Genomic DNA, 21,078 nt, shown 5'->3' with positions numbered 1-21,078 from the left:
ATAAAATAAATAATACATACATAAAGTAAGTTGAGATAAAGTAATATTTAGAATAAACAACATATTAAAGTGAGTTACAACTAACAATAATGATATGAGCAAACAGTATATTAAACAAATTAAGATAGATGTAAAGAGAATAAATTAAATGAATTTAGGATATAGATGAAAACAAATCAAAATTTCAGGGTATAAATTTGAAATAATAAAAAAAGGGCCACCAGGGATTAAATTGAAACGCACTGAGACTTGCGAGGACCAACTGGAGTAATGTCCCAAGTCTATACGCCGCGTTTCATTAACCCAGATCAGGGACCAAATCAGAGAGGGAATAAAATAATCGGGCTAGATTTAAAAATAAAAAAAAAAGAAATCGGGACTAAATCGAATATCAGGAAAAGGGGAGGGACCAAAGCGGGTAATTTCCCCTTTAAGGGAAACATGCGGATCCCCCCTTTTCTAAACGGCACCGTTTTGTAGCCTGATAAAAGGCCCCAAATTTTTGTTTGTTTCATTTTTCCCTAGTGTTTAAAAAAAAAACAACAGAGAGCATTCCTTCCCTCTCTCTCCTTTTTCTAATTTTCCCATTTGGCTAGGGTAATATACCCATCCTCGCCGGACCGCCGCTCCTCCACCGTAGATGGTGGTCGGTGAGTTGCAAAACGGTTTTTTAGCCCCGTTCAGACCAGATCTAAAGGTCTAGTCCTTTATTTGTGACAAAAAGACGAATAAAGAGGACTTTGGTCCTTGTAGCCAGCCTTAAAGAGCTGTGAGGCCCTCGGCGCCGGTGAAACAACCACGACGACGGAGGACGTGAGGCTACTCAGGTAAGTTTATTTCTTCCTTCTTTATTTTGAAAGATTTTTTGTTAGAAAAAAAATAAAAATAAAAATGAAAGAGGCAGAGACGAAAATAGATAAAAAATCCACCTTTCGAAACTTCTGTTCTTTTTGATTAATCTTGCTTGTAAATGTCTGTAAAAACTTACAGGAGAGTAGATCCGGGCTTTTAAAGCCATTTACAATTGATTCCCTTTTAGTTTTTTTTGTTTTTTTGCTCTTTATTTCTCTGCGCTCGCATGCTTCTTTCTCTGCTATTGTGCTTGTTTCAGATGTCATACGACGCGTGGAGGGCGACTGATGGAGCAGCGTCCGAGCAGACGAAGAGGCGTGGGGCGGTGGCTGAACTTTCCTAGGGTTCTGCTGATATTTTTTGCATTAGATTGATAGTTTGGGCTGTATTTGTTATTGGGCTGTTTATTTTGGTTTGAAATTTTGTTTTTTGGTTTTGAGTCATGGGCATCGGACAAATTTAAGCCCGTACAGAGATGATCAAATATAATATAGTAATTCAAATATAAAACAAGAATGAAAATATAAGAGATTAGAGTGAAAAGTGATACCTAAAAATTTTACCTTCTATCATTTAATACTAAAAATCTAATGGTAATTTATAGAACTTAATAGTTAAAAGGACAAATTCCAAATCTGTTAGTAATTGTACGTTGGATCAAGTTTTACTTTCTATATAATACTAATAAAAAAATATAATAATGTTAATAACATGTTATAGAAAAATTAAGAAAATAGTTGTAACAAATAAAAAGTAAATAAAAAGTACGGAAGAATTTTTCTCGTATTCAAATTTCACTTACAAGGAGTTTTATTTATAAGTTTCTTTACATTCGACGAGGTATAAGTGAATAAGTTTTATTAATTGTTTCATTGGAACATTTAAGTTACTCTCATGTTTATAAATGAATTAGAGAATTTTATCTCGTCATTTTAATAAGAGTTTGATGGGGTTATAGACATTCATTATTAATGTATTTACAACATCATTATTGTTAAATTTTATTTAATAAAATAAATTTTAATATTAAATAATTTGTTAAAATATAAATTATATTATTAAATATATATAATGAGATATGTATGTTTAATAATACTAAAATTATAATATTTGATATTAAAAATTTTATTGTATTTAGAACTATCTATGGGGGTGGGAAGGTTTGGACAAAAATATAGGTTCAAAATATCTATGGGGTGGGAAGGTTTGGACAAAAATATAGGTTCAAAAAATAGACTTGGTAAAAAATATAAGGTCCATTTAGAATATAGGTTGGACTTCGGGTAAGACTTCTTTTGCCAGGGCACTTCTTTTGCCAGGGCCCTACCCGAATTTGCAAAAGGAAAAAAAAATTGCTATCTTCGCACTATTTTGCTGTTATTTCACTATTATGTTGCTACTATTCTATTGTTATTGTTTGAATATTATATAACTCTTATTGTTTTATTGTTAATTTTGCTACTATTTTAGAGGCGTTTGTGTTAGTGTTATTTAAGTATAATTTTTTTTATTTCCAATTTGTTGAGTAACATTTATTTTAATGTTTTTAGTATTTTTGATGTATTATATTTAAAAAAATAATAAAAAATTTAATACGAGTAGGTCGGGTTCAGATTTTAGCATTTTTATCCGAGCCGGACTTGGGTAAAATTTTAGACCCATTTTCTGGCTCGTGTTGACCCGACCCATGAACATTTCTAATTATATAAAAAATTAATATTTTTAAAATTAAAATATTATTATAATAATATTAAAGAGGTTAATAAAATTAGTCATAAAGATATGTATATTTAAATTATATCCATCTGTTCTTTCATGAAATAAATTTAATGTACCCTAAAATCAACCAAATTAGAGGGATTAATAACAGAATTAGACCAATTAGAAATATATTCACTTAGTAAGTGAACAGAAGGGAAAAGAAATCGTCAGTCATGAGTGTTTGAAATCAGATTCAGCTTGAATTAGGTGCTTGAGGTCAGTCATCAGTGTTTAAGGGAGTGACACTCTCGAGTTTTGAGATTGAAGCCCTTTTCTTTCTTTCATCTTTCAAGAAATTTGGGCTAAATGGCAACGAGAGAAGAAGAGACTTGCAAGAAAGAGGAGGAAATGGGGATTGCAGCCAACGATGAAGAAGACGATGAACATGATTCAAAGGAAAGGGTTCTACAAAGGTACTTTCTTCAAGAGTGGAAACTTGTAAAATCTCTCTTAGATGACATTGTTTCCAATGGCCGCGTCTCAGATCCTTCCTCCGTTCACAAGATCCGTTCCATCGTAATTTCTCATCCTCTCTCATTTTTCTAATACCCAGTTTCAAATTTTTGATTTTTAATCAGTTCATTCTCTCTCTCTCTTTTTTTTTCTTTTCAGATGGATAAGTACCAAGAACAAGGCCAACTGCTAGAACCCTACTTAGAAAGCATGGTCTCTCCTTTAATGTTCATTATCCGGTCTAAAACAATCGAATTAGGCATTGATTCTGATGAGATTCTTCAAATAATCAAGCCTATATCCATCATTATTTATTCTCTTGTTACTGTTTCCGGTTACAAAGCTGTTATCAAGTTCTTTCCGCATCAAGTTTCTGATCTAGAACTTGCCGTTTCTCTCTTAGAAAAATGCCACAACACATCTTCTGTGACATCGTTACGGCAAGAAAGCACAGGAGAAATGGAGGCCAAATGTGTAATGCTTTTGTGGCTTTCGATTCTTGTTTTGGTTCCATTTGATATTTCTTCTGTTGATACCAGCATTGTGAATAGTAGTGGTAGTATTGGTGTAGATGAGGTGGCTCCTTTGGTGTTGAGGATTATAGGGTTTTCTAAAGATTACCTTTCGAATGCCGGTCCAATGCGTACTATGGCAGGATTAGTTCTCTCAAAGCTTTTGACACGACCAGATATGCCCAAGGCTTTGTCCAGGTCTTCATCTTTGCTTGCATTAGGCATTTCTCTCTAGTTATTATGCTCTAATTTAAGTTAATTTAGTTTCAGGGTAAGTTAACTAGTTGCTTCTTATTACTTTTGTTTTCAGCTTTATTGAATGGACTCAGGAAGTTTTATCTTCAACAGCAGATGATGTAGTAAGTCATTTTCAGTTGATAGGAGCTGTGGAAGCCCTTGCTGCCATTTTTAAGGTGTGTATAATCTATATTAACTAGATATGAAGGAAATATAAAAGAGTATAATATCAAAAATCATATAGGTAACCTAGTGTAAAAGGATACTCTAGTGGTATCATTTTTATATCTGTCATTATAAAAAAAAACTATGATCCACTTGAAATTGCTCTTTAGTATATTAATCTATGGTAAGAAAGTTATTTCTATTGTATTAGTAAGGTTACTGCTATTTTGCATTGCTTTAATTATCTCAGTATATCAATCTCATTGGTACTATTTACTGTTGTCAGGCTGGCAGCGGGAGAGTTTTGCTGGATGTTGTTCCTACCATCTGGAATGACGTCTCTGTGTTGATCAAGTCAGGTTCTGCTTCTAGGAGTCCTTTGCTTCGCAAGTATCTGGTGAAGTTAACTCAAAGAATTGGACTTACTTGCCTCCCTCATCGTTTACCTACCTGGCGCTATGTGGTTAGTGTTGTTGAATGCGTAGCTTTCTGGCTGTGAACTACATATAATTGGGGGTTGCTTCACAGATGAAAACTACTAAATTGGTCTAAGCACAATATTATGCTAATATTTTAAGTGTTGAAATACTTGTTCATCAAAGATCCTATGTAACATGCAAAGTTTCCATCAAAAGAATGACAAATCTTGCAAGATTTGCTTGGTGATATATATCTTATGCTTTTGAGTCATTACTGGTACTAATTTGCTTGGGCTTCAAATTTAATTTATCATCTTGGTGCAGTTCTTGTTTTATCACTAATCTTTGTGTTGAATGGATATGGTTCTACATTGATGGTGCTTTCTCACCTTTTTGTTTGCCTTTTATGTAGGGAAGAACAAGCTCACTTGGAGAGAATATTTCTTTGAGTGCATCCAACAAGAATAATCAATTAAACCATGGTGTGATTCTAGAAAACTCTGAATCAGAAGAAAATTCCAACTGTCCAGAAGATGAAGATATGGATGTTCCTGAGATTGTAGAAGAGGTTATCGAGGTGTTACTTTCTGGATTGAAAGATACGGTATGTCTTAAGAGTAAGATTCCATAATGTGAACTTTTTTTATTTCTCGTGTAAACTAGCTCGTAGGAAGCTTTGAATGGTGTTGTCATGTCTGGACTTCTATTTACGTTGTTCACATTATTGTTTGTGAAATTGTCATATTTCTGTTTGTTGGAATTCCTTAAATTAAGCAGATTTTCTACCTTAGTTCTAGGAATTTCCTTGTACTATTAGCCATAATCAAATTACTAATTTTTAGGGATAGGCTAATTTCTAGTGATTATTTCCTTTTTATTTTTCCTGTTATTCTTTAAAAGGCTGTAGTCAGATTAGAAGAAATAAGAATAATTCTTCTTCCTAAATTTGTACATGGTATCAAGAGCATCAGGAATTCAGTAGATCCTGCTCTTTCTTCTCTTTTCTTGTTCTGTTTTCTCTGTTAGAAACCCTACTCCCATGGGTGACACCGAAAATTCCTATGAGACTCTTCATAAACTTCGGCTAACCAAAACTCAACTTGAGGCTCTTCATAAACTACTCGGGACTTCTACAGCCAGTGGGTCACTAGCTATTCACGGTACTGCTTTAAATACTACACACAAACCTATCATAACTTCCTGGATACTAGACTCAGGTGCATCCGACCACATGACAGGTTGTGTGGTTCAGGAACAAGAATCGGGGAAGATGATTGGCACTGCTAAAGATGATGATGGCTTATATGTTTGGAACAAAAACAGTTCACAAGAAGGGATGGCCTTATCTACATCAAAAGAAGATTCTATCATGCTATGGCACCGTAGACTAGGACACCAAATTTCATGTACTTGAAGAAATTGTTTCCTCTACTATTTCTAAATAAGAAATTAAGTTCATTGAACTGTGAAGTTTGCCAACTGTCTAAACACACTCGTGTCCCTTATCCTTTGAAACCTTATGTTCAATCTCAACCTTTCTCTTTAATCCATAGTGATCTATGGGGAGCTAGTCGAGTAAAAAACATCACAGGGGCGAGGTGGTTCATAACTTTCATTGATGACCACACTAGAGTTTGTTGGATCTATCTCCTTAAAGAAAAATCCGAAGTCTCTAGAGTCTTCAAAAATTTTCATTCAATGATTCGAACCTAGTTCAATTCAAATATTCACACCCTTAGAACTGATAATGGGAGAGAGTACTTTAATTCTATCCTAAGTCCTTATCTTTTTGAGCAAGGAATCATACATCAAAGTTCTTGTCCTGACACCCCTCAACAAAACGGGGTTTCCGAGAGGAAAAATAGACACCTTGTAGCCGTGGCTCGTGCTCTTATGTTTACTATGGGTGTACCAAAGTATTTATGCGGAGAAGCTGTCCTCACTGCTTGTTACCTTATAAACCGACTCCCATCTAAGGTATTAAACTTTCAAACACCTTTACATACTCTTCAAAAAGTTTTCCCTTGTTTCGTGTTCCTAATCTCCCAACCAAAACATTTGGTTGCAAAGCATTTGTCCACAACCATCAACCTAACCGATCTGAACTTGATCCTAGAGCCCACACTTGTGTCTTTATTGGTTACTCACCTACACAAAAAGGGTACAAGTGCTACTCTCCAACCTTACACCGGATGTTTGTGTCCCTTGATGTTACTTTCTTCGAAAATGAGCCATATTTTTTAGCCTCTCATCTTCAGGGGGAGATACTTAGTGAAGATGAGACCTTGAGCAATCTTCTCATTATACCTCAAGGCTCTATCAGCCCTACCACCACTACAAAACCTGCTGAAAATCCTACAGCCACTGTTATTCCTGTTTTGGAACCTGTTTTTCCTATCTCCACTGTTCAGCAACAAGAAACAAGGGTGATTAACCATACTAATGAAGAAAAACAGCCTACTCATTCTGAAAAACAACAAGAAAAAACTCAGGGGCTTCGTGTATACTCTCGGAGACATCAGCTGCCTGAGACAGAAACAGCAGTGCCAATGCCATCTTTACCCGAGGACTGTCTTGAGGAAGAAGTTTCACCTCCTTCATCTTCCATCTATCTTCCAATTGCAGTAAGAAAGGGCACTAGGAGCTGCATTCAACATCCCATTTCTCGGTTTGTATCCTATGGAAACTTGTCTAAATCCTACAATGCCTTTGTTTCTAATGTTGACTCTATAGAAACTCCAAAACACATAGAAGAGGCTCTTAAGTCAACCAAATGGAGGCAAGCTGTGTTGGAAGAAATAAAGGCTCTTGAAGACAATGGAACTTGGGAAATATCTAAACTACCTACTGGGAAGAAGACTGTGGGTTGTAAGTGGATTTTCACCACAAAATTTAAACCAGATGGGAGCATTGATCGATACAAGGCTAGACTTGTGGCCAGGGGTTTCACTCAAACATATGGGTTGGACTATGAGGAAACCTTTGCACCGGTGGCCAAATTGAATACTATTTGAGTGCTTCTCTCAATTGCTGTCAACTTAGAATGGCCTTTGGCCTTTGATCCAATTGGATGTAAAGAACGCTTTTCTCAATGGAGAATTAAACGAAGAAGTCTACATGGATTTTCCGCCTGGATTCGAAGGAAGCAAGGGCCAAGTATGCAAGTTGAAGAAGTCCTTGTATGGACTAAAGCAATCCCCTAGGGCTTGGTTTAATCGTTTTGCCAAAGCCATGACTAGTAGACATTATACTCAAGGTCAAGTTGATCACACCTTATTCTACAAACACTCGGATAACGGGAAGTGTTGTATTCTCATTGTCTATGTAGATGACATAATATTAACAGGGGATGATTCTATTGAAATTGAAAGACTAAAAGAGTTCTTAAGTCTTGAGTTTCAACTTAAAGACTTGGGGAATCTTCGATATTTTCTAGGAATGGAGATAGCAAGGTCAAAGGCAAGTATTTCAATCTCTCAAAGAAAGTATGTTCTTGATCTACTTTCTGAAGTTGGACTGTTGGGTTGCAAACCAGCCGAGACTCCTATGGAACCCAACCTTAAATTAGGAACTGATAAGGATGGAGAAGAGGTAGACAGGAGGAGATATCAACGGTTAATGGGAAAACTTATCTATCTTTCTCACACTCGTCCGGACATAGCTTTTGGAGTAAGTGTCATAAGTCAATTTATGCATGCTCCTAGGGAGAAACATTTGGAAGCTGCCTATAGGATATTGAGATACTTAAAAGGGACTCCTGGTAAGGGGTTGCATTTCAAGAAAGATGTAAATCGAAGCATAGAAGTCTACACTGATGCAAACTGGGTAGGGGCAGTTAATGACAGGCGCTCCACAAGCGGTTACTGCAGCTATGTTTGGGGTAATCTCGTGACATGGAGGAGTAAAAAGCAATCTGTTGTGGCACGCAGTAGTGCTGAATCTGAATATCGAGCTTTGTCCCACGGTATATGTGAAGGAATGTGGTTAAAACGGCTAATGGGAGAACTAAAATTATCCTATACAAAACCTATAACATTATACTGTGACAACCAGGCAGCAGTTAGCATAGCTCATAACCCTGTACACCATGACCGTACCAAGCATGTGGAAATTGATCGCCACTTTATTACGGAGAAAATTAACAAAGGGGAAGTTTGTGTTTCATATCTACCTACAAGACAACAAGTAGCAGACGTGTTAACCAAAAGCTTGAGCAGAAAAATGTTCGAAGAAATTATGGGCAAGCTGGGTTTGATTAACATCTACACTCCAGCTTGAGGGGGAGTGTTGGAATTCCTTAAATTAAGCAGATTTTCTACCTTAGTTCTAGGAATTTCCTTGTACTATTAGCCATAATCAAATTACTAATTTTTAGGGATAGGCTAATTTCTAGAGATTATTTCCTTTTTATTTTTCCTGTTATTCTTTAAAAGGCTGTAGTCAGATTAGAAGAAATAAGAATAATTCTTCTTCCTAAATTTGTACACTGTTCCCTTGGTGTTAAGTAGTCCTTGGTGGCACCCTTAAATAAAACTTCAATACGACTATTTATGGAATTTCCATCCCTCTGAAAAAATGTAGGCTGATTGGAAATGTTGTACCCACCTGAGTGTGAAATTGGAAGTGTTCCAGTTGTTGAAGATTATCATAGCATTGTAGAATGTAGCACAAGCCTAACCAACTAATAGATAGAAGTTTACATGAATATGTGGACTATTGTAGATGAGCAATGTGTTCATTTTTTTCCTGTTCTTTTAGACTGCTGATTTGATCTGAGATTTGATATGCAGGACACCGTTGTACGTTGGTCTGCTGCAAAAGGTATAGGCCGTGTAACTTCACGTTTAACATCTGGGCTCTCAGAGGAGGTTTTGTCATCTGTATTGGAGCTGTTTGCACCTGGTGAGGTATGCTGATGTTATTGCTCTCTATTATATCTTAATCTCCCCTAATGAGATGGGAAATTGGATTAATTATGCATTTCTAGCAATATCATGTGGCACTTGCATTCCTTCTAAAATTGTTCTTAAACCATTTTTAGCTTGTTGAGACTTTATCAGTCATGCTGAATGCCGATATGTACTGTTTTTCAGGGAGATGGTTCTTGGCATGGGGGTTGCTTAGCATTGGCTGAACTGGCAAGGAGAGGGTTGCTCTTACCTTCTAGTCTCCCCAAAGTTGTACCTGTTGTTATAAAGGTTGTGTGGTTTTCAACCTTCTCAAAGTAATCGATTACTATGAACCATAGATGAAGTTCTCCTTGAATCCTGGGAAGCTAATTTGGTTGTAAAATTTCATCCCAGATGAAAATTCAGTGCTTGAGCCTGGTTTACTTGCATTTTAAATGGAAATTGCTTACTTCAAATGCTTTTAAGGATAAGGCTCGAATTTATTTGCTGATTATGATCAGTCTTCTTGACAGGCATTACATTATGATGTCCGAAGAGGCCCACATAGTGTTGGATCTCATGTACGTGATGCTGCTGCCTATGTTTGTTGGGCATTTGGCCGTGCATATCATCATACAGATATGAGAAATGTATTGGAACAGCTTTCTCCCCACCTATTAAGTGTGGCATGCTATGATCGTGAGGTGCTGACCTTTGTGCATTTGTCATGTGCCATATTATAAATTCTGCTTATGCACATAATATTTTATTACTATATTTCACCATGCTAATTTGGTATTTTCATTAGGTTAACTGTAGAAGAGCTGCTGCAGCTGCTTTTCAGGAGAATGTTGGAAGACAGGGGAATTACCCACATGGAATTGACATAGTGAATACTGCTGATTACTTTTCGCTTTCATCGCGAACAAACTCTTACATTCATGTTGCCACCTGTATTGCTCAGTATGAAGGGTATCTTCATCCATTTGTGGATGAGCTTATGCATAGCAAGATCTCTCACTGGGTATGGTCTGAACTATAAGTTTAACAATTATGTCTATTAGAGAAAGTTTAACTTTTTGGATGTTGAAATGTTGATTGGGCTTATAACATTTTCATTATTTTTTCCTAGCAAGAATCAGAGCGTTAAGGATTTCTTGTTTATATAACATTTTCATTATTTTTTCCTCTTGGTTGTTATTGCTATTTGTTAATAGCTTTAGCCCTTTCTTTTTTTTTTTTCTAAATGAAACATCCTAGTTGTGGTATATGTTTGAGCTGAGCATATGGCATGCGCTAGGACATTTTGTTATTTTTGCTGATTTATTATAGTAGTCATATATAACCAATTTTAATCATTTGCCTTTTTTCTTTTTGGGTACTGCAACTTTTGATGTTAAGTAGTTTTAGGAACTGATGACTTTTGTACTAATTGTACTTGATTTCTTCAGGATAGGAGCTTGAGAGAGCTTGCCACAGAGGCACTTGCTGCTCTTGTCAGATATGATGCCGCATACTTTGCGGACTTTGTTCTGGAAAAGTTAATTCCTTTTACTCTGTCATCTGATTTATGCACACGCCATGGTGCAACCTTAGCGGCTGGAGAACTTGTTCTGGCTCTACATCAGTGCGGTTATGATCTTCCCAATGGTAAGCCACTTTCCTGGCCCTTTAAGTATATAGTATGGAAATTTTGACTAAATTTATCTTAAAGTAAACCGAATAATTGCTCAGTATTTGTTTAGATTTTTATTTTAATCCTTGTTTTTGGTTATTCTTATCTATTCCTGGTTCTGATGGAATAATTTCTTGAATTGAGAATTTGTGACTGCACCATTATATATGTTGAATAATGCAATGTTTCAGAAACATTTATGGAAAAAAAAATAGAATTGGTCAAATATCTTAGTCGTTTGAAAATGTTTATAAAAATAAAAGAGAGTTACTGGCGGTTGCTGCTGTAGTATAGGCTTTGTGGATTGAGTTGATTGATTTAGTATCCTATAGGAGTTCGATTTTTTTTTTTGGGGGGGGGGGATATAAAGGCAGATGCAATGAGTCAAAGAGCCTTCATATGTTCCATGATGGTAGCAATTCATCTTCAAGATTCAGAAAATGCATTTACTTAAAATAAGATCTTGTCTGCTGCTATAGTTTGTCATATTTTATCTCAGTTTCTCATTCAATCAAGTATAAATTGCTATTATGTTCAAGCTTCAAATCTAGAAATTGAGCCACAGTTTTCCCTACTTTTGTGTTTATATATACACAGATAAACAGAAACAAGTTTCTGGTATCGTTCCAGCTATTGAGAAAGCACGCCTCTATCGGGGGAAGGGTGGAGAAATAATGCGGTTAGCTGTTTCCCGGTTTATTGAATGCATCTCATTTTCTCGAGTTCCTTTACCAGAGAAAGTAAAACGAAGTTTGATTGACTCCCTTAATGAGAATCTAAGGCACCCTAACTCTCAGATACAGGTGCATTTTAGCCATAAGATTTTCTTTTCTTAAAATTGAATTTTCCCTTTAATTAATTTAATAACTTGAATTGAGAATCTAAATTATTATCTGACATACAGACTGCAGCTGTGAAAGCCCTAAAACACTTTGTACAAGCATACCTTGTTGCTACTGATAATAAAGGTGCGGCTAGTAATAATATAACGTTGAAATACCTACAACTCTTGAATGATTCAAATGTCGCTGTAAGAAGAGGATCTGCAATGGCATTGGGTGTTCTCCCCTATGAAATGTTGGCTAATCAATGGAAGGATGTGATTTTGAAGCTTTGCAGCTCTTGTGCAATTGAGGTACAAGTTCTCACTTTGAATAAGTTTCTTGGTTGAAGAACTATGGATGCAAGAGTGTAAGTGATCGGATGCTTTGTTGAAAGGCTCCTAAACTAGTTCAGTTGTGGCTCAGTTATATTCATCTAGGCCTATCAAATCTAACCTAAACCCAAATAACTGCCTGATCCTCCCAAATCCAAACTTGATCCAATTCGATTTTACCATAAGGGCCACTTGGCTCCTTCATAAATGGCATATAGTTTTTAGGTTGGCTGCATTGATTGCTAGGCTGAGCCGAGTCCAAGTCTTAATATTTGGGATTAAAATCTTTTGTAGTGATTAATTACAAGAGCTTGAATTTGTTAAAAGTTCAATACGATAAATAATCTGAGCACGGTGAATGATTTTGTTTGTGCTTGTTTAAATTTTGTCAGAGTTTGAACAAGCTGATGCTTGGATTGGCTCAGTTCATTTACAGCCCTATGTGGGGATTTCTGATGATATAAGTCTGTTTTCTGTGTAGGATAACCCTGAGGATAGAGATGCTGAAGCACGAGTTAATGCTGTCAAAGGACTTGTATCTGTTTGTGAGACATTAGCTCAGGAAAGAGAAAGTTCTGATATTCATTCTGTAGAAGACAACATGTCTCTATTTCATCTCATGAAGAATGAGGTAATGGTTAGTTTGTTTAAAGCTCTTGAGGACTATTCAGTTGATAACCGAGGAGATGTGGGTTCCTGGGTTCGTGAGGCTGCTATGGAAGGCCTAGAAAGATGTACATATATCCTCTGTAAGAGAGATTCCATGAGTTCTACCGGGAAACCAGACATACTTGAATCTATGTCGAAGCAACCTAATAACAATGTTGTTGAAGAAAATCAAATGTGCTCGCTTTTTGATGTAAATCTTGCTACCAATTTAGTGGGAGGGATCTCCAAGCAAGCTGTAGAAAAGATGGATAAACTAAGAGAACTGGCTGCTAAGGCTCTCCAAAGGATTCTGTACCACAAGGAAATTTTCGTTCCTTTTATACCATATAGGGAAAACATAGAAGAAATTGTTCCAAACGAAACAGATCTAAAGTGGGGAGTAAGTAGTTATGTGTCACTTGTTGTCCAGTTTGATTTGGGTACTTTTGGATGTTATATTAAAATGCCATTATATTCTTGCTTGTAGGTACCTACCTTTTCATATCCGCGATTTGTTCAATTACTTCAATTCAGTTGTTATAGCAGACCAGTGCTGTCTGGTTTAGTTATTTCAATTGGTGGCTTGCAAGATTCTTTGAGGAAGGCATCACTGTCAGCTTTTCTGGAATATCTTAATGTCGATCAAGATGTTAATGAAGAACTCAAATTGTGCAAGTTACCCACGGACATCCTTTGGATTCTCCAACAGTATAAGCGATGTGACAGGGTTATTATACCCACATTGAAGGTAACTCAACCTCTTGATACCTTTCTCAGAGAAATTGTTGTACCATGTCTTTGAATTCAAACACTGTATTTTTATGTATTTGTTTTGATATTTGCTGCGAACCAAGGAACAGAAATAACAGAAGCCTTCCATTGTATTGTGAAACCTCTAATTTTTCTTGATATGAATTAACTATGGAATATTATTTTATTTTTCTCATATACATGTATTTGGTGATGCATTTATTGCAGACAATTGAGATTCTTTTCAGCAAAAGGATATTCTTGGATATGGAGGTTAGTTTCTTTAATTCCCTCTTGCTCCTGAGCCTGTGCAGTTATGCTGTTTGGTTTTTTTTGTTCTATCCAGTTATTAGCAACAATGTTTTACTTCTCTTTTGTCGAAACAAACTGTTTTCATGCTTTATATTTATCGACTTAGTATATCTCACAACTTCTAGATGCAAATGGCAATCAGATGGTTCTTTCGTAGTCATTGTGTTATAAACAAGCTGAGCTTTCTTTCATAAAGTGAGTAGTTTTAAAATTTGATGTCATTTCAATTTTCTCCCAGACTAGATAAATTCTGATATTTGCTTTATGGTGGCATTATTAAAAATTTGTTTTTCCATATCATAATTCAAAGAGATCAGTTAATGTGCTTTGACATATGTGGCTTTGAGGATCGTATAAGTGATTTCCTTACTGGCCTGAAATGCCAATACATGCTGTTTCCACTTACCGTCAGTATTGTGGAGACTTTTTGGTGGTGCTTGGAAGTTTTATCAGTTACTTTATATTGCAAAAAAAAAAAGTTGAGGAATAATTGTGGTTTAATAATTTATTTGTTTAGATGTCAAACTTATGAATATTTCTTTGCAATGCATTTTTAACTTACAGGCGCATACTTCGGCTTTCTGTTCTGGTGTTTTGGATTCTCTGGCGGTTGAATTGAAAGCATCAAAGGACTTCTCTAAGTTATATGCAGGCATTGCAATACTTGGTTACATTTGTTCAGTTTCCGATCCTATCAACGCCCGTGCCTTTTCTCATCTTCTTACATTCCTTACTCATCGGTACCCTAAGGTCTTTTTTGTTGACTGAGTTTGTTGAATAGAAACATGTGTAATTCCAACTTTTCAGTTTCCTTGAATTTATTTGGGCATGAATGTATATCTATCCGCATCAACACTTACTCCGGGATTGCTTATAGTATTTCTTTTTGTTTCTTAAAATGTCATTTATCTACCAGATTCGCAAAGCCACTGCAGAACAAGTTTACCTCGTCCTGCTGCAGAACGGAAGCCTGGTGTCGGAGGAAAAAACCGAAAAGGCGCTCGAAATTGTTTCAGAAACTTGCTGGGATGGTGACATGGAAACAGCAAAGGTTAAGAAGCTGGAAGTGTTTGAAATTGTGGGACTGGATGTGGGAGTTGGACAGTCAAAAACTACAGGAAATGTAACATCAAACAAAGGAGGTAGGAAATCTACAACTTTAGATGAAAATGAATCTTACTCTTCGTTAGTTGAGTCAAGTGGATTTTGATTGCTTCATCTAAGCTTGAACCAGCCCTCTGTTGTATATTGTTTCTTCTTTTTTGATCTTTTTCCTTTGATTAATGAGAGGTAATGATGATTTGACATTCTTTTCTCACGAGGTTGAATTTTGTTTTAGAAATAGTAATACTTTGTGAGTGCGTTTTTTTTTAAATATTGATTTTTCTAATATATATTTTAGAGTTTTTTACTCAAGGATGAAAATACCAGTGTTGTAAAAATCTGACTAGACTCGTTGGTACTTGGTTGAATTGATGTTCCATCCCGTTCAGAATATACCATTCAATATGGAGTCCTTCCAATTGGTAAGAACTAACTTTGATCTAATTTGTAATGTGATTTATAAATTTTGATTTCTTTTGCGGTTTTATACAAGAAATTTTGATTTGATATAATTTTTACAAATAACTAACAACATTATCAAATTAGTATAATTTTACATTGATGTATTGTATACATGAACAATTATATTAATTCAATTTGAAAATAAATATATGTATTAATTTTTTTTAAAATATATATAATTGAATCAAAATTTAAAATTTATTTATACATATGAACCACATTTAAGTTACATGTATGATTATATTAATACCGGTTGAATACTAATAAAAGGCTTCATTAATCTACTGTGATTTTTTGAAATATTGAAAATCTGTACCAAACAGTTTCATATATTCAATATGTACCATATAGTTTTTCAAATAGCAAAAATTTTATATTGATTTGTTGCATACATAAAATTGATTTTTTTTAAAAAAAGTTTACAAATACAATAATGTATAAATTATAAATACTGTTAAAACAATTATAAAGTATAGAATTAAATTACGAACTAAAAATTGGAATAAAATGTTTAATCAAACAATTATAAACTAGAACATTCTATACTAGAATTAACTCTATTAAGTGAACTAAAACTCCAAATATGACAGGATTTGGAGAGTCATACATATAATTGGGTATGAGGATCTTAAATTTAAATATCTAGAATTTAAAACATCCACCTTTGCCAGTTATGTCAAGCCCTCGTTATTATTATTTATTTATAATTAAAAACAACTAAATACGTAAATAGATATTAGATTCTCATATCTAAAACTTCTCAAATTAAGATCTACACGAACTTGAGTGGCATATGTTGAAAGGTTTAAAGATAATAAATCAAATAGTCAAATTCTCCAAAAACAGATAAAATATAATTTAATTACCTAGTTAATATTAAGTTAAATTATTACATTAAATTGAGTTTGTTGGTAATACAAAATCAGAAATATTTTTTTAAAATATTTTCTGTTCTAGAATATTTTTCGGTTGAGGAAAATTTTCTAAATATTTTCTGTTGAGGAAAATTCTTTACTATTTTTGGAAATTGATATTGTTGTTTTATCATTTTGTTCCTTCTAAAAATAATATAAATAGCAAGCTATTTTACTCATTTTTCACAACACAGAAAAACATGAAAACTCAATTCTCTCTTTTCTCTCTTATTCTTGCTCTTTGAAAATTCTGACGTTTTACTAAAATACATTAGTGCAATATTCTGTTTAAGAGGTTAGGTTTTAAGCGGGAACGTCTGTGACCCCTCCAATCTTGATTGGGAATTGAACCTTGTGTGGTTTACCCAAGTTTCTTCCAGTTTGTTTCCCAACTTTTATGAGAAAAACAATCCTTTTGAGTTCCATCTTCCTCATTCGAGTGTACGAATTTGGAAGTAATGTGTTAACCTTGAAAGGTGACATCTATTTCCGATTACACCGATTAGGGCGAAATCACTTCTAAGGCAATAGTTCTTCCACGACACAGTGATTGCTTTATTTTTTTACGCTTAATTTGGTTTCCTGTCAGTACTAACGATTTTGTTTGTAGTAGTATATTTCCAAAAATTTAGAAGCGATATCTTTGTTGTTGTTTAAATGTGAGAATCATTTTCGTTTCTCGTTGCTAGAACCAATGAAGACTCCTATAGGTAATTTAGAAGCCGAGCTTGTAACCTAAGTGAGGGGCTTTAAGGTGCTGGAACGCAAGCTTGGTTTTCGTTTCTCTCACGATAGCCCAACATCGTCTTTCATTACGATCAATAATTCAAGTCAATAAAATGATACCAGATTTCATTCCATCATTTTTGTTTCTTGCTACTAGAACCAACGAAGTCTTCTATAGGTCTGGGTTTTCATTTCTCTCACGACAGCCCACCATCGTCTTTCATTACGATCGATAATTCAAGCTAATAAAATGATATCATATGTCATTCAATCCATATCCAAATACAAAGTCACTCATATTTTGCATTTTATTCTATTTAGTCTGTAACACCCCTAACCCGTATTTGTCGTTGGAACAGGGTTACAGAGTATTACCGAAGTTTACAGAATAATTACAGATAATTCATGTTAAATACTGTTCATTTCTGAAACTAGTCATATTGTCCCTTGAATGGACCCTCGAGGCCCATTATAAACATTGAAATCAAGTCGGGACTAAATCGGGAACTCCGGAAATTTTTCGCAAAATTTCACAATTTCTCTCATATACAAGGGTCACACGCCTATGTGGATAGGCAGTGGGGCTCACATGGCTAAGTGACACACCCATGTCCTAGGCCGTGTGGTGTATGATTTAGGTCACACGACCATGTCCCTAACCCATGTAACTCTCTAACTTGCAAAACATTAAGGTGCAGGATTTACACAGCTAAGACACACGCCAGTGTTTTAGTCCGTGTAGCACACACAGCTGAGACACACGCCCGTGTGCCAAATTCTAAGCATTCTGTTTCTAAATTTTAGGATACAAGGGAAACACGGCCAAACCACAGTCCCATGTGTCAGGCCGTATGTCACATATGGTTAAGACACGCGCCCATGTGTCTACCTGTATAGACAAAATAAGGTCATTTCCTAGCCTTATTTCTCACCCAAACCTTGCCATCAACTTGCTAAATCACTTACACACATATATCAACCAATTCAAGTATGATAACCAAGCTAATTTTATTCATCTAACATGATATATTATTTCATGCATTCATGCTTTTAATCTCACCTTTTGTAAGCATACTTGTTTAACCTTTCTCAATCAATTAATAATAAACACTTATGTTATCACCATGAAATAATCTTAATATATATACACCAAAACATAATCATCACTAGTCATTCCAATGGCTAGATTACAATAACCATTTACATTTACATACCATTATGACCAATTTAACCTATACATGCCATTACAACCATAATTGATTTACCTTATATACCTAAATGGGCTGATAGATAGTGTGAGTGATATCCATCAAGCTTCCAATCCAACGAGCTTCTGATTTATTATAAAACAGGGAAATAAAACTAAGCATATAATGCTTAGTAAGTTCGTATAACATGGTACTTAACTTACCATTCATTCTATTTCAAGATAAACATGTAAGGCACATTCAATCAATTTGATCTCAAGCCCTACACATATCCCCATTGCCCTTGTTAGTCATATATTCCATAATAACATCCAGAAACATATATGGGCTCAACTACAATCAGATTTCCAGATATATATACTTTTTATATCATGTATTCATATAACATGCATAAATCATATATTTGTATTTCAAGTACATATTCATAATAATTTATCTCGAGTTTAGATTATTTCATGTCAGAACTTTACCCATTAAATTATTTGAAATATCAATGTCAGACGAGTAGTACATTCAAGGTGTACAAATCTATAATCATAGATGAACGTATTCATCAAATAAATTCCATATAGATATATCATCATCTCATATTTCCATATATCATGTATCATTATTTTCATGTATTTCAGGCAAATACATGTAATAAGTCATTTCTTATTCATATCATATGTCAGGATTTTTCCCGTTGAATTTATCTGAAATATCGATGGATACACAGGTAGTACACTCGAGGTGTACAAATCAGGATCTGTCAACTTATATTCAGGGGTACCCATTAGGGTACGTTACCAGAGAGCACACTCTCGAACCACATATTAGGGTGCCCAGATCAGCCATGTAATAGGAAGCTTATCTGGGCTAAATCAGGAGTGCTCATAAGAGCCACAATCAGGAAGTTCACAAAGAACTTTTAATTAGGAAACTTACGAAAAGCCTATCAGGATTGCTCATGAAGAGCCATGTAAGAAGAGCATCGGATAGCCATATCACAGGGAGTTCAAACGAGCTATGTCAGGATGTTCACAAGGAGCTGCGTTTGTGTTCGTAACATATACAGAACTATAATCGATCAATAAACATGACGCTCACAAAGAGCTGCGGTAGTGTGCAACACATGCAGAATCGCTACCTATCAGAATGCTCGTAGGAACTATATAATAGAATACTCGAGAGGGCTTTTATCAAGATTACTCGTCTGAGATAAATCCTGTCTGCAACATATGCAGGATCACATTCAATATAGGGAAATCACCTATATCCATCGAATTTCATTATTCAAAACATTTCTGAACATGTGAACATTTCATGCATTTATAAAATTCCTATAATTCCCATAAATGCATTCCATATTTATTTCAAGTATAAAAGTAACATTTTTATCATTTATCATTTATCGGCCAATATCATTTATTGTAGGCATTATCATTTACCGGGCTTTGTCGAATATGTTTCAAATGTCATATATGTATAATATTTATACAATTCACATACACTACATTTAATTCTAGCATATAAATATACACAATTTAGTTACATGAACTTACCTTGACAAATGTTCGTGTACGTAAAATCTACTAATCTGACATTTTTCTCTTTTCTTCGTTCTAACTCCAAATTTGGTATATCCGAATCTATACGAGTAAATTTAACATCAATTTAATACAATTTAAACTCAATTCAGTCCAATTCACATATTAGACAAAATTACCATTTTGCCCCTAAACTTTTAATTAATGACGATTTCATCCCTAGGCTCGGAAAATGAAATTCATGCAATTTAATCCTTGTTCCAAGTCTAGCCAATTTTTACATGTAACATTTACAGCTCATGTATTTCATAAAATTCAAAAATTTTCCATGAATTTTATAACTTTTCAATTTAGTCCCTAAATCATGTTTTCATTAAAATTCATTTTGTAAAAGTTGTTTATCTATCAACAACCTTCCATATTTTACCATAAAATTTCAAATTTCAGCATATTCATCCATGGAAAAAAATTTCATGCTTTGATAACTTTACAAATTAATCCCCAAAATAGCTAGATTAGGTTATCCCAATCTCAAAAATATAAAAATTACTAAAAACGAGACTTGAATACTTACCTAATTAGCCAAGAAAGCTTGCTTTCTCTTTCCTAGGGTTTCCATGCATTTTGGAGAAGAAGATGACATAAAATGATGATATTTTGTTATTTAGTTAATTTATCACATTTTATTTTTCATCTTTCCAATGTCATCCTTTTTTTATTTTATTTTGCATGGATGAATCATCATCCTTAACAACTAAGTATTTTTAATGGTCTAATTACCATGTAAGGACCTCCAATTTAAAGGTCTATAGCTATTTAATCCCTTTAGCTATTAGAACTCAACTTTTGCATTTTGTGCAATTTGATCATTTATCAAATTAAACATGTAATCGATAAAATTTCTTTACAAAATTTTCACACAATATTATTGTCATACTGTAGATCATAAAATAGTATTAAAATAATTTTTCTTTCTGAACTCGGATCTGTGGTCCCAAAACCATTATTCCGATTTTATTAAAAATGGGTTGTTACATAGTCCCTATACTCAAAATAGGCATATTTTTTTATATCTAGCTTCGAATCAAAATTTGATTTCACATTCTCTCATAAGGGATCCTATATTTTCTGTTTATAGCATAAGCTTGTGAAATGTTTTCAATTTATTCAATTTGGTATATAATTTACAAAGTTAACTAGCAAGCTTATTTAACTTTACAATTTAGTTCTTATCATGATCTAAGCTTAATATCTATCAAATTCAAGCCTAATTCATCAATTTCTCTTTAATGACAATTTTCTAAAA

The 21,078-nt window shown here is 34.4% G+C and overlaps 1 protein-coding gene and 1 long non-coding RNA gene across 4 annotated transcripts; both read left to right on the top strand.

The window, feature by feature from the left end:
- Nucleotides 1–206: 206 nt before the first annotated feature.
- On the top strand, nt 207–1,395 carry LOC121227960 (uncharacterized). The gene is made up of 2 exons (XR_005925475.1): nt 207–827; nt 1,112–1,395. It is a non-coding gene; the product is annotated as an uncharacterized lncRNA (long non-coding RNA).
- A 1,238-nt stretch (nt 1,396–2,633) lies between these two features.
- Nucleotides 2,634–15,136, top strand: LOC107944770 (tubulin-folding cofactor D). Of its 3 annotated transcripts, none has more exons than XM_041110949.1 (17): nt 2,647–3,129; nt 3,226–3,776; nt 3,889–3,991; nt 4,267–4,443; nt 4,812–5,003; nt 9,190–9,306; nt 9,493–9,597; nt 9,822–9,992; nt 10,097–10,312; nt 10,740–10,938; nt 11,561–11,766; nt 11,868–12,098; nt 12,601–13,167; nt 13,255–13,515; nt 13,746–13,790; nt 14,394–14,569; nt 14,746–15,136. In XM_041110949.1, exons 1-17 carry the CDS (start codon nt 2,920–2,922, stop codon nt 14,954–14,956), a joined length of 3,738 nt encoding a protein of 1,245 aa, XP_040966883.1. In that variant the 5' UTR covers nt 2,647–2,919; the 3' UTR covers nt 14,957–15,136. The 3 variants fall into 3 exon arrangements, with proteins under 3 accessions (XP_040966884.1, XP_040966883.1, XP_040966882.1); XM_041110948.1 differs by having other exon boundaries at nt 2,653–3,129; nt 14,394–14,579; XM_041110950.1 differs by lacking the exons at nt 13,746–13,790; nt 14,394–14,569; nt 14,746–15,136 and having other exon boundaries at nt 2,634–3,129; nt 12,601–13,174; nt 13,255–13,422.
- The last annotated feature ends 5,942 nt before the right edge of the window (nt 15,137–21,078 follow it).

Source organism: Gossypium hirsutum, chromosome A04 (genome assembly GCF_007990345.1).
Source record: "Gossypium hirsutum isolate 1008001.06 chromosome A04, Gossypium_hirsutum_v2.1, whole genome shotgun sequence".
Taxonomy (NCBI): domain Eukaryota; kingdom Viridiplantae; phylum Streptophyta; class Magnoliopsida; order Malvales; family Malvaceae; genus Gossypium; species Gossypium hirsutum.
The sequence above is the reverse complement of the archived record's forward strand: the minus strand, read 5'-3'. Positions and strand labels throughout refer to the sequence as shown.